Source organism: Uloborus diversus, chromosome 6 (genome assembly GCF_026930045.1).
Source record: "Uloborus diversus isolate 005 chromosome 6, Udiv.v.3.1, whole genome shotgun sequence".
In the NCBI taxonomy this organism is placed as follows: Eukaryota; Metazoa; Arthropoda; class Arachnida; order Araneae; family Uloboridae; genus Uloborus; species Uloborus diversus.
Window position 1 is genome coordinate 37,588,270 of NC_072736.1, and position 14,694 is coordinate 37,602,963.

Genomic DNA, 14,694 nt, shown 5'->3' on the forward strand with positions numbered 1-14,694 from the left:
CTCCATTAAGCGTAAAATAATCCAACAAATGATACACAACAAATGAGCATGTAAAATTAAATTAAAAGGAATTGCCTAACCAACTTTAGATGCTCCATTTACGCATTAAATAATCAGCAAAATGACATTACTAATTCGATTCAAATTGGTTTTTTCGGTATATTTCTGAGCATCTTGCGAAATATTGATGTCTGTTCAATATTCCATTTATTAATTAAAATAAACAAGCTTTGAAACTTGTCGTTGATTGGTGGATGCAGCAGTGGCTTGTGGCGCCTCCTTGCGGTCAGAATGGGCGAATATGAAGTTTTAAAGTTTTTCCATCTAGTGTGGCCATGTTCAAGTGCAGGAATAGTTGCACCGCTTTAATACAGGAAAGTCAAAAATTGTCAAGGCCTGGTAAAGCGCCAGCGCATTCAGTGGGGCCATGCATTGAGATAATATTTCCATAGACTAATAATAATTATTATACTTATTATTAGTCTATGAATATTTCCGATCATTTCCATACAATTAAAATCACGAGAAATACGCAGACGACAATCTATTACGATTTATCTTTCTTATTGTTGCATTAATAAAGCTATTTTTATTCAAAAAAAAAAAAAAAAAAATCAACACCTCTTGGAGCGATTGGCGTCAAAATTGAACCAAAGCCTGTTTACATATGGATTAACATATATTCCAAATTTCAACCAGAACGTAGTATTACTTCTTGAGATAGGGCGCTCGCAATGAAAAAAAAGAACGGGCGATTGCGCTACTCCCTTTCTAGCTGTTGACACCAAAATAAAATCAGCTCTTATACCCACTAAGGGCTACTTGCCGATAAATTTTTCTTTCATTCCGTTCATTATTTCTTGAGATACAGCAGTCACAATTGGCGACAAAAAACGTTCTATAGCTCAACCCTTGTTTGAGTTATTGACACCAAAATTGAATCAGCACCTGTTCTGTTGATAGCAACATATGGATCAAATTTTGTTTGATTCCGCCTGTTACTTCCTGAGGAATAGCAAGCACGCGTAACTCAAAAAACGTCCCATTGCTCCACCCCCCTTGGAGGAATTCGCGCCAAAAACCAATGGGCACAAGTTCACATAGGGGCACATATGTGTACCAAATTTTGTTCGATTTCATGCGGTAGTTTTTGCTGTAGAGCGGCCACAAAAAACTGGTCACACACAGACGTGACACACACACATACACACAGACAGACAGACACCTCAAAACGTTCGAATCCCTCAAAATTCGAAATTCGAAAATTTGCACGAATCCAATACTTTCTTCTGTATATAATATATAGAAGAAAGTAAAAAATAGATGTATAAGAGTAATGCTCATTTTAGAATGAGCATAAAAGTTAAGTTTTTAAGTATAAATGCATATTAATTTAAAGCAAATATTCTCAGTGCATTTCATTATTACAGAAAGTAAAAACCAACGGAACTAAGAACGTCAAAACTATAGATTAATAGTTTATGCTCCTGCCATTCATACTTATATTATTAATGTAATGAAAATGCTGTAACAAATGAACTAATATTCATATTTTGTCCAATTAATGTTTCATGATTCATATAAATATCGAATATAATTATAAGCACGCAGTTCATTGAGATCTTTCATCGTCTAAGCAGTGTATTTGAAAATAAAAATGTTAAAAATTTGGGATATTTGAATTTCAAATCTTTTACAATAACCTATGCAGTGTGTGCATATAATTCCTACACTAGTATGACCAAGAAACCAATTGCAAACCGGAAAAAGTTCTAAACGACATAACAATTCCTTGTACGAAAAGGGCCTTACAGTGGTGTATTACGACAAACCTCCTATACGCTGGTACTCGAGTTTCTTTAAAGTAATAAGTTCACTCTTGAATAGAAAGTAATCATGCACATCCAGACCTCATTGATTAATATTTTTTGCGATTCATATACACATCTGAGATGTTTTGTAGTAAGTTACCGCCCTAAGCCAGGGCTAAGGCAGAAATACTTAAAATACACCATCAGCTCAGTTATTCCATCGGAGGACTGCAGTTTCGTGCTTTTCAGCACAACAAACAAACTGGTGGTTAATGTAGAATTAGCACACCAAATGAGTGACCGCAGCAATGGTGCGGTCACTCATCTGGTGTGCTAATTCTACATTAGCTACCAGTTTGTTTGGTTATCTTGGCTCCTTTAAGAGGTTTTTCTCCTACGGCTTATGTGATTCCTATTCCGGGCTGATGAGTGCTAAAAAGTACGAAACTGCAGTCCTCGGATGGAATAACTGAGCTGGTGGTGTATTTTAAGTACATCTGAAATGGTTTTAACCATGGTATTTAAATAAATCTTATTCACTCACAGGCCAATGAATTAGAAACCCAAGATCAATATCTTATTGGAGTACCTTTTGCACGGATAGCTTCTGTTTCTTTTCGCCATCGAGTCTACATGATTATGGAGTGCATTTACATCCAGGAATAACATCAATGGCTATGTAGCTTTTTAGTTCTTGTAAATTAGATGGGAGAGAAACGTTCTATGAGATGCGTCTTTCCACCATACCCCACACATTTTCTATGGGGTTAAGGTGCGGGCTATGCGGTAGCCAGGGAAGATGTTGGAAGTCAGACTGATTTTCAGCGAACCAATTTTCAACACTTCTGGCACGATGTGTAGTTGCATTATCGTCCGTGAAGTAACCTTCGCAATCAGGATAAAAATGCAGCATTGCAGGGTGTGCTTAATCCGGCAGTATATCTATGTATCGTATGACAGTTTTTTTACCCTAGATTAACACCAGGGCATCACATCCATGCCAGCAAAACATGCTCCATATCATGATGTCCCTCCAGACCCTTGCACAGTTACGAGCAATGCAAGAAGTTTCTCTCAAGGGTTCCTAATTCATTGACCAGTGAGTGCATTATTTTAATCCGGACGTCTAAAGATAAAAATCTGTAAAACCAGGTTTAAATTCCAAACCTACCTCGGTTGCAGTTCAGAGCTTTGTCTCATCAAGGAACCTATTGTAAACCAAAGGCTGTTTTGAATGGAAAAGCAATTCCTGCAAGCTCGTACAGAAACAGCCTCACAGGGATGGGGCGGGGCCCACTCGTATGGGCTGAACCTTGACACCCCATAAAGCAGTAAGCTCACGCCCAGATATGCAGCGGCCATGTACATCCAGACCTCAAGACTAAGAGGACGGAGAAACCAGAACAGTTTAGGTACTTTGCGAGTCGGTCTCCGAAAAAGAATGCTAATTCCTAGGTTCATGAATGGCATTGTGAAATCTATGACTTGTTCCCGTTCATACGTTATGGTGAAATCAGCAACAGCGAGATCTGCTTCCTAGAAAGAAAAAGAAGAAATATATACAGTATTCATCTACAGGGGAGGAGGGTTGCAATTAATAAATATTTAGTACACAACGTTTATTATACATGGTCAGGAAATATTATTTTGCTACTTCAAAATTCAATTAAATACCCATTTTATGAATTAGTATACTTATTATTATGGATTTAAGAATGTAGGTTTAATAATGTACATGTCTAAATTTTGGTTTACACAACTTCGAAAATTATATCAGGTAGGTGACATAGCCCATACACTGAGCATACTACTCCCTTTCAGCATAACAGTAGGTATACTGAAAATTTCGGCTCTGATGATGGCCTACAGGTCTGATGATGGTCTTGTAAGTTCCTTGCACCGCCTGCATAAACGCTGATTTTTCGAAAAGCCTACACACGCAAAAAAAAAAAAAAAAATCAAGAGGCTAATCGTGGGAGTGGACCTACCTTCTCAAATCGCACATTATTGGGATAAGACATGAAGGGAAATGTTCCTTCAAAATAGCAATTGAAGCCCTTGAAAAGTGAGCCACCGTGATCCATCCATTCAGAGTAAAATCTCCTTTAAAGCAAATTCTTGAAATTAGAGAGAAACTAGTATGTTGTGGCCATTACGGAACTTTCTTCTATATATTTCTAACAATTCTGATCCCTCCCCATGCTTGATGAGGAAGCAATATTCCTGACAAAAATAAAATTACACACGCCAAAACTTGACGACCATCCCAATTCCCGATTTGCCTCAAAAGCAAAGCAAAGAATGAAAATTGAAAAATTATTTTAAAAGCCTTGCTTAAAATAGTTACAAACATTTATTTGTTAACAAACACAAGATGGTAACAGTTAAAAAGTTTAAACCATCGCGATTTTCTGGTCATTTTCCAACAATTAAAATCACGCGAAATACGCAGACGACTGTCTATTACGATTTATCTTTCTTATTGTTGCATTTATAAAGCTATTTTTATTCACAAAAAAAAAAAAAAATCTGCTTCTCACGGAGCGATTGGCGCCAAAACTGAACCAACGCCTGTTTATATATGGATTCACATTTATTCCAAATTTCATCCAGAACGTAGCATTACTTCTTGAGATATGGCACTCACAGTGGAAGAAAAAGAACGTTCGATTGCGCCAGTCCTTTTTCAGCTATTTACGCCAAGATAGGATCAGCTCTTATACCTTTTAAGTGCTACTTGTCGATAATTTTTTGTTTGATTCCGTTCATTATTTCTTGAGACACAGCACTCACAATTGACGACAAAAAACGTTCTATAGCTCAACCCGTATTTAAACTATTGACATAAAAATGTAATCAGCGCCTGTACCTGTTGGGGCAACATATGGACAAAATTTTGTTGGATTCCGCCAGTTACTTCCTGGGGAGTAGCAAGCACGCATAACACAAGAAGCGTCCCATTGTTCAGCCTCCCTTGGAGTAATTCGTACCAAAAACCAATGGGCACAAATTCACGTAGGGGAACATATGTGTACCAAATTTCGTGCGTTTCATGCGGTAGTTTTTGCTGCAGAGCAGCCACAAAAAACTGGTCACACACATACGTGAGACACACACACAGACATTTTGTAAAAATGGTCGAAATGGACTCAGCACACCTCAAAATGTTTAAATACGTCAAAATTCGAAAGTTTTCCCTAATCCAATATTTTTTTCTTAGATATAGAAGAAAGTTACAACTAATTTCAATGTTTGGACAATGAGAGGATAAATACTTTTCAAAACTGTAAAACACACCTTTCGATTAAACCCATATATATGTAGCTAAAAACAATAATAAAAAAAAATAAACAAACCCTGTGGCAAAACAATCCATGAGGGCCAAGGCCTACTATGCCTAACTCACTAGTCAGTTTTTCTTACCAGGGGCTCTGGTTTGCAATGCAGATGTTTCGGTTAGGTGGTCAGCCTAACGCGAAACCCACAGTGTACACGGTTCCCAAATACGCTTGGTACTTCCTTTATTGACCCACTGAAGGGAAGAATGGCTGAGTCAACCATGACCGACCCGGGAATAAAAGTAATAAAGAATGTAAATAATACAGTGGCTTTTGTTGTGTTCAATAATACGAGAATAATGTTGCCGGAATTATCCGTTTTTTTTTCTTTTTTAAAACTATTTTTTGATCGAAAAACGAAGCTTAGTTTCTTTTATATCCCGTAAGTTGTAACCCTTTTCGTTGTGATAAGGTAGAGATAGATGATTGAGTTCAGAAATTGGATTCTCACACAGACGAGTTTGCATAAAACACAATACAAGATCTGAAAAAAACAAAAAAAAAACGTACTACATTTTATGGTTACAAATAAGAATGGTAAATTTTATTTCCCTTCAGAACTAGAGAATGTAACAGATTCCTGCCCCCCCCCCTTAAACGCAAAGTCAAACAAAAGAAGCAAAATGGTGACTAATAATTAGTCAGATTCTAACAAAATAATCACGTCTGTCGGGACAAATGCTAATACTAAACTCGCAAGCATTTTCAATGTGTTGTTACTTTTGTTAAGGTATCATTATTTTTTTATAAACAAGTCAATGAAAATACTAATAAATTACAGCTATCCCATTTTGCGCCAGTTGAATTTTATTATTATATATATATATATATATATATATATATATATATATATATATATATATATATATATATATATATATATATATATATATATATATATATATATATATATATATATATTCTAAGCTAGGAGCAGTTCTAATTTTTGCATGATTTCTTTTCATTGAAATCTTCAGAAAAGAAAGTAAAACTAAGTATAATGTTTTGCATTTTCTTTTTTCCTGCCGAAGGAATAGTGATTTGAGTAGCACTTTAAACCACATTTCTAGAACTAAAAATCAAAAAATAACTATGCTAAAAATTGTAAATGTTTTTGATCAAAAATCGAATTAACTTTAAACTGGCTTGAGGGGGATGGAAAATTCTTTTATACTCAGTAATAAACTTTAATCAGAAACATCGTGCAGCTAATGATTAAACTAAGTAAATAAGTAATCATAACATAATGTACGTGCCACATGCGAAATACCTAACGATGTGGAATATTTAATCTAAATTTCACAAATTTCAAATTTTTGATTGCCAGTTGAACATGCGATCGAAATAATTATTTCGTTATATATGCTAATTACCTTAAAATTCCGCTAGCGTATCTTGAAAATATTTATGGACAATTGCAAAAGTTCTATTTTTGAACTCGTTACGTGACTTGTGTGGAAAACTTTTGCATAATTGTTTTGATGCAGTGTGCATTTTAATGATATTTAATACCAACTAAAGCTCTGACTAGCCAATAAAATCTTAATTAGTGAATTCTGTTCATTATGGATCGTGAATTTATGCTTTAGATGGAAAATTATATTCGTAATGATTGTTTTTATGTAATTTGAAGGAGAAATAGTTATCTAGCTAAGAAAATTCTTGCTACTTTTGAAGTAAATATTTATGCAAAAACAACGATTGCAACTTAGCATCGGGCAGTTTCTAAAACAGTAATGCAGCGGAATAACTTAACTATGCTATTACCGCCCTAAGAATATTAATCCAAATGTAAAACAAAACAAAATTTCATATCCGGATTTGATTTCAAAGTTATTCATATGCTTTGCTTTGTATGCCTCTTTAGTGAAACAATCAATGTACAAATTTAAAGTCTTGTTTTAATATGCAGTAAAGTATTGAAGAGTGGACATGTTGGAATGTGAAACATGTTGAAACAGTTGAGTTTATAGCTTTTTTAAAAAAGGAAGATAATTCTGAATATTTTTTTTGAGCGACTTAAGCACAGCTGACCCCTATGATGTTTTCAGGACGCTAAATCTTTAATGGTCTAGGTCTTGAAACTGTTTAATTTGCTCCTTCCTTTGTATCTTCTTACTTACGATAATGCATTAAAATAATATTAGCTGCTAGGAAATCACTGATTTAAAAAAATACTTTTAATCAACTGTTAAAAAAATAACACTGATATAATTCAAAATTTAAGTTCTTATTCTGAAAAAGAAAATTTCGTGAAACATAATTGTGTGTGTATGTGTTTAAATTAAAGTATTGTTTGATGTATACTTTTTATACCAAAGTATATAGACAGTAAGGGGAAGCTGGGGAGGTGTGACCCACTTTTCACAGCTATTTTTTTTTTTTTTTTGTAAAATGTTTCCATAAGAAAAAATCCCAGTTGACTATTTTGAAAGGAAATATATCTGAGCAACTTCTTACATTGTTGTTTGCGCATTGGTCATATAATTCGTTAAAAAACTTTACTTCTTCCATTCGAATATCTCATACAACTCCACACAATTTTATATTTCGCATCTTAAAAAATGTTTCAAAGATTTTTTCCTGGAAAACCTTTAAATTCTTTATGCGTTCAATAAGTGAAAATCAGAGTAACTTTTGTGAAAAACAATCTTTAATTTAACATTTTCAGATTTTAACTTCCAGCTTATTTTTAACCGCCCTAAAAATAGCAAACTGTCAAATATTTCTAGACATTTAAAATAAAAATACTTGATACGATCATCTCAATATTCGGAATCGTACCCTGGCTTTATATTATTACATTGTAATATTTCCATATATAAAAGTATAGACATGACACGAGTTTTGCGCACGAATCTGTTACTAAACTAAGCAAAGCAAATACATTAAATGACGTAGTAATCCCAACACAGCAATATTTCTTGTTTTTTCTTTTATTTTCCTAGTTAAGAATACAGTTTTTGGTGTCGTTTACTTCCACGAAAGCAGAGTTAGGTGCATTATATAATAATTACTTTCTTCGACTTCATTTCATTCTTGCTTCCAACAAAACAATCAATATAAATCACAGCAGACCATTAATCGGAGCCCTATGCGACAACCTTGTTAGCAATACCAAAAGAAACCCAAAATAAACTCAGTAATTCTTGCAGAAAGAAAATGCGATAACGTTTTTTGCATCACCAACCAATCTTTTACTGAGATACGTTTCACTGTTGTGACAGCAATTTACACTTAGTCAAAGAAACAAGAGAAAAGTACATCTGACTTATATTTTTTGAGGAAGAAGTTTCCTAATGGAAAATGTAACATGGATTAATTTTTATTTCTTTTTCCTATCGATGAGAAAATCTAAGTAAAGTGTTGTTCATTTGTTGCGCTTGGAAGGAAGGCATTTTATTATTTTATTTTAGTTATGTTGTGTGTTTTAGTATTCATATTTGAACTACTTAAAAACAAATTATTTCATGTAGTAAAATTTGATCAACTTGTGTCACTTGTAATTATCAAAGTATTTGCCATTAGCAAAAAATACAAATCAACGAAACGCTTTAGAATACTAAGAGTTAGCAAAGATATTTAAAATCTCCCAAATTAAATTTTGTGATTTTAGGGAAGAGTTAATTTTATCCATCATACCCCACCACTAAGGTGTTGCCCTAAGTACTCTCTCACACCTCATTAGCGTGTAGCCTTAGGTTGTACCACTCTGGGGGAGGGCCATGGAGCACCCCCTCCCTCTCCCGTATGATTGGGATCGTGGTCCGGCAGTGGTCTGCAAACGTGGTATGTTGTGCAAGGGAAGGTCCACCACAGGACGTTAGCCCAACTTGCTTACCCTTTTTATATGGGTAAGTATAGCGCAGCTTTAAGTATAGCCCTAACCTCTCCTATACTAAACTATGTTTTGACAAAACCCCAAGTGAACCCAAGTTTGAACCCTATCATGAAATGTTATATCTCCGGAATGGAACTAGAAGCTAAAGCTTCTATTCTTAATTTCAAACCGTTTCTGTAGTGAATCCAGTATTAATTTTTATATAATCGGTTTTTTGAGTAAATATTAAATTAACGAGATAATTATGAAGACGAAATGATCAAGTTTCAACTTCTAATTATCTTGACAGTAGATGGCACGTGTTTATATACCAATTTTATTTTTCCAAATCCACAGCAGAGTTTACGAATTCAGATCTCTACATAAGCAACTATGTAATCGGTCTAAGGGTTAGTAATCATGAAGTAAAATCATAAGCTGACCGGGTATTAAATAAATTACTAATAATGCTCATGTGGAAGTGAACAAAAGGCATTTTATGTTACAAGTAAAGTTACGAGAAGAACTTAACAATGTTTAACTTTTTTTTTAATTGGTAAGTTTTTCTGTATCTACTAGTTAGTAGTATCTACTAACTAGTTGATACACATTTTATACGGAGCAGTGTTTTATATTGCAACACATTTTTGGCTACGTTTTACCGTTTATTTCCCTTCAGCCAACATAACTTTTAAAAAATCATTTTTTAGAAGTTATGTAAAAGCTCTGTCTAGGCGTATAATGTCGTGTAAAAAAAAGAAACAGATAAAATAAACACGAATAAAGTATATACGTTCCAGATTAATAGCTTGTTTTGGTATGTTTTCTCCGTAAATTTGTTAAACTCGTTACCTTCTCTAGATAGACTCAAATGCGATTTATCATAAAATATAAAGCAATGAAGGAAATGCAGTGAAGTAAAAGGTCAAAACCTTTTGTTGAATTAGTAATATCTTCGTTATAACACATAACATCAGGTGTCTTAAGTTTACAGTTTAAATATTTATGTGTTACTTAAAATTAAAAACATCCTATAACAGAAAAATTGAGGGTGTCCAAAAAAACCCTCGACGCACTTTAAAAAATCATAGAAAAACAACAAATTGTGGTATGGAAACGCGGTTTGCGCAATAATACTTCAAGAATGCTTTATAAAATCGCAAAAAAGAAGAAAAAAACGGTAGTTGTAACTACTAATCGCTGTCACGTCAGAGTAAGAAAAACAACGTAATATAAGATGTTTTGCTTTCTTTTCAATAAAATGATTAAACACCACCCATTACGTTTGTTTTTCTTTTAGTAAGTTTGAAAATATATTTTCTGGCCTTTCTTGATTTCGAATAACTTAAAAAATGGCATCAAGTCAATAACTCACAATTACACTAACGAAGTAATTTGGAAAACACAAGCAAAACACAGAAGTAGCGGAGCTCGTTAAGATAATGAAAATAAAGCAATTTTTGAGAAAAAAAAATATTTAATCAACGGCGAAAGATATCAAAAAAATGATGAAGTCTTTTAGACGAAATATGCTAATATCATTGACCGAAAAAAGTTTGTTGAAGGATGTAAGATTTTCCTGGGAGAGTATATCAAATTTCAATCAATAGTATAGAGTACCTCGAATCCAAACTAAAAGTTATGTGCTGGTGTTAATTGTTTCCTTGAAAAATCTTGTGCTTACTACAATGACTTCAATCAAAAGATCATGGACTTCCGAAAAAAAAAAGCTAAGCTCGTCATAAAAACTGTAATGGGTCAGGTAAATTTTCGTGCAGTTTTGGGAACCAGCTTTCCAGAATACAGCTGCAATTAAAATGTCCGTATTTAATGCAATACAAAATAAGAATTATGCGCTTGTAGCGATACAGTATTAGGTTCAGAAAAGCAGAAATGCTTTACAACTTAGCACTGCTTTGGATTACTGGAAACTCGCAAACAAATAACAAGCGTCAACATTTTCGAAAAATGCATAAATTAAGGTTTCAAAAATGTTACTAAATTTCAGAATACGTGATACTTAAACTAGCTTCCAGGAAAAGATTTGAAAATATTTTTGGTAAAGCCATTGTATTAGATACATACAGTGCTGGTTAAATTATTAGACTAAGACTGTTTTAAAAGCAAATTCTTTATTGTTTACATAACTATATACACATTAACAAAAAGTGAAATAATTATCTAATATTTAGTATGTTAGTATGCATTACCTTGTTCTTGATGAGCGTTTTAAGTATTTTTGGCACACTTGTCACAAGATTTACACCATTTTTTAACTTTTTAAAAAAGGATGTAAAAATTGTTTGTACTCACTATTATTAATACTCGCAAACACCTGCTCACTAATTACCTAAACTAACTTTAAATATGACAGAACACACTAACAAAAAGAACTAGTGAACTGTTGAAGCTGATTGAGGTTATGTTCCTGGTAAGTAGATAAACAAAGAACATAAACAAAGCAGACAGTGCTGCCACTTGCAAACATTAAATTATGCTAAAATAACGTAATAGTCGGTGTATAGTATGTACTGTACTTTAACAGTAAAATAAATACTATTTTAGTACAGAGTGTACAAAAAACAAAAAAAAAAAACTCTTTAGCCTAATAATTTGGCCAGCACTGTATGTGGTTGAGGCTGACAAGACTTAAGTTCTTTACATATTTAACACTTACTTGTTTAGTATCTCAGTATAGATCTAAAGTTCGTGAACATTTTCTATTCTTCTACAGTAACATTGACAACAATTTTAAGTAAAACAGATCCATCCTAGATTGTTGAGAATATTTTGTTTTTCTTGCAAGTTTTTACCGCAATAGCAGTTGGCATTGCACGGCCTCTGACACCATTTGTAATAACGGATACTAGATAAATTGAATATTGAACACTTCGCTTACTGATAGTTGTTTCGATTAAACAACCATTGGTTTACGAGTTCATTCTTTTAAATCAACAGCATTGTACAAGTGTTGAAAAAATACCTTTGTGCTTTAAAAGTAAAATAAAAAACAACAACATTTAATTGTGAAACATTCAAGATTACTGCAGACACATCTTTCGGCATAAAAAGAATGCTTTTTGCAGTGAAAAAAAGGGAACTTATGGATAATAAGACTTTGTTTTTTTAGATGTCTTTTCATCCATACGCTGAACTTTTTGTGTTAAAAAAGGCGTTCCTTATAAAGCCGACACGCATGTGAGCATTAATCTGCTATTTTGTCCAGTTAAACGCTGTCATTTCTCATTTTAACTTTCCAACAGATAAAACTAATTGGGATAGAACTAATATTGAACTAAGTTCATCTTTTTGTTTTTACTTCATTGTTTTCAAATTTCGTTAAATTTAGTTTAGTGCTAAATCTGGCTTTAATAAAGCACATAACTACAAAGAAAAAAAATCATCTACATATAGGCAGACTACTAAAAAGCATTGAATAGCTGTTGAATATCAAAAGCGAAAAATAAAAGGAAAATATTTTAATCATATTAATATTATGCAACATAAAAGATAAATATTATTTCCACATTTTACCAGTAAAAATGTTCTTCATTAAAGAAAAATATGTTCTTTTAAAATATTGACCTAAATAATCATGATTTCGTAGCAACGTCTATGGTCACATTTTTATTTTCCTTAACAATGTAAAATTTAAAAACCTTATCCCATTGAATAAAAAAACCTGCATTTTAATGACTAAGATGAGCCGCGTATTTTCTTTCTTTAATTAACTATTTTCCATTGAATGCTAAGAAAAACTAATGCATACCGAAAATAGAAAAACAAACATATACGCTTCAGATAATGTGTGTTTCTATCTTATCTTACTTTTAAACAAATTTCAAATTGTCTTACTTATGCTCAGACACGATTTTAATTTAAGCTAAAAAAAGACATCACAAATGTTAATTAACTGTACTTCCGAACGTCTTGTTAGTAAATTTAGAAGAAAAAGCGGCAGTAAATTCGTTACTTGATGCTCTTTGGCAGACTACACCGCAAACGACTGAAAATTTTTTATTCCTTCACGCAAAACCTATTATTTGGAAGGGCTCTAGGATCAATAACAGTCGAAGTTTTATATTTTCTTTTGCGGTTGTAAAAATGTTTTTGTTCCATTTTGCATTTACTTAACAGAAGAAAGAAGTTGCTTTTTCATTTGCTTCAATATATTTTTCATCTTGCATCTGCGTTCTCTGGCTCCATTTTTCGTTGTTTGTATTTACATTTTTAAAAATGTGTTTTTAGTTTTATTTTTCCTGGAAATAGAATAAACAAATTTTATTATTCGGGCTCTTTTTTCTGTAATCATATGTTGTGTAACATTGACATTTGCTCCGTTGTTTGGCTGATACATGTACATCATTGTCTTAAAAAACAGAAAAAAAAAGAAATAAATAAAGGAAAAAAAAGAAAGAAAATAACGCAGTTTTACGAAATTCTGGTAAAACTGAGTTTTTAATCTTAAGCCTCATCTTTTTCTTTATCTTTGTCAAAAATCAGCAAGTGTGAAGATTAGAGGAACTATAAAGTGAAATTCTGTCCCAGCAGCCAATATTGTCAGATTAGCTGCTTTTGGCTACAATATTAAAATGAAAACATGCTGTACAAGTTTAAAACATTTTCGGAAGAATTGTACTATTTCATGACTTGCATCTAGGGTAACGTAGCACGAACATTAATTTAAAAAAAAAAACCGTGGTATGTGACGAAATTCAAGTAAGGCTGCTGTTTCTTCTCTGAACTTCTGTGCTCTAAACGTTCAGTATTCTTAGTTCATCTAACATGAGAAAACATCCAAGTTTAATAATATAGGGACCTTGTGGCGAATTTTTTCGAATAAAGCTTGTATGTTTTGCTGCTGTTTCGAAAACAAATTCTTAGGCCATCATTTGTACTGTGAGATTGACTCTGCAATGTTGTTGTCAACAAAAGAAAAATGTATGTACACTGTCAACCAAAAGTCTTTTAAATTTCTTATACACTTTTGGATTCAGAGCAGCATTAATATCTCAAAAAAAAAAAAAAATCGATTGATAATACTTCGCATATGAACAAGAGCACTTTCAACGAAATAATGCATTACCGTAAACGTGGGCTATTTTGGCCCACATTTTGGGACTTTTCTCATTAATTTCTCAATCATTTGGCAACTATTCATATTTCAGAGCTGTGGAAGTATTATTACCATTTGTAATTGTTTTTTCTTTGGACCAATGTTACCCTTCCTTTAGGTTACTTTGGCGCAAAATGGTTTTTAAAAGTTAAAATAATTTTAGAGCTAACTAGAGTCATAGAAAGACGTGTGTTCATTTAAAAAACTATTTATTTGATACAAAAATACATTTTACGAGAAATTTAAGTCCCATGTAGTTGATTAAAGGAACATTAAAAATATTTTCAAAAATGTGCATGCATAACTAGTGATTGGCTCGGAAATTTCCAATGGAGAACAGTCATCATTCTGGAGGTTGAATAACTTTATCAACATAACTAGTACAGTAAAAATAGGGGTCGAGCCCAAACATCCAAAAAAAAAAAAAAAAAAAAAGCCAAACCTGGTGCAAATTGTTTATTACACTCCTAATAAGAACAGTTAAAAAGTCCCACCCCATTGTGCGTCGGGTTTTGGAATGGGGGGCATCTAAAAATTGCTGTTTTGAGTATTTTTCCAGAATTTTTAGAGTAAATTTAAAGTGAGAATATTATGTTTTACTAAATTTAA

At 32.8% G+C, this 14,694-nt stretch overlaps 1 protein-coding gene across 1 annotated transcript in view; it reads right to left on the reverse strand.

The window, feature by feature from the left end:
* LOC129225263 (glutamate receptor ionotropic, kainate 2-like) overlaps positions 1 to 14,694 on the reverse strand; it is a 78,697-nt gene that overhangs the window by 26,458 nt on the left and 37,545 nt on the right. The window contains exon 8 of the mRNA XM_054859846.1: positions 2,983 to 3,347. Coding sequence (XP_054715821.1) covers positions 2,983 to 3,347 — 365 coding nt within the window. The remainder of the gene's footprint in view (positions 1 to 2,982; positions 3,348 to 14,694) is intronic.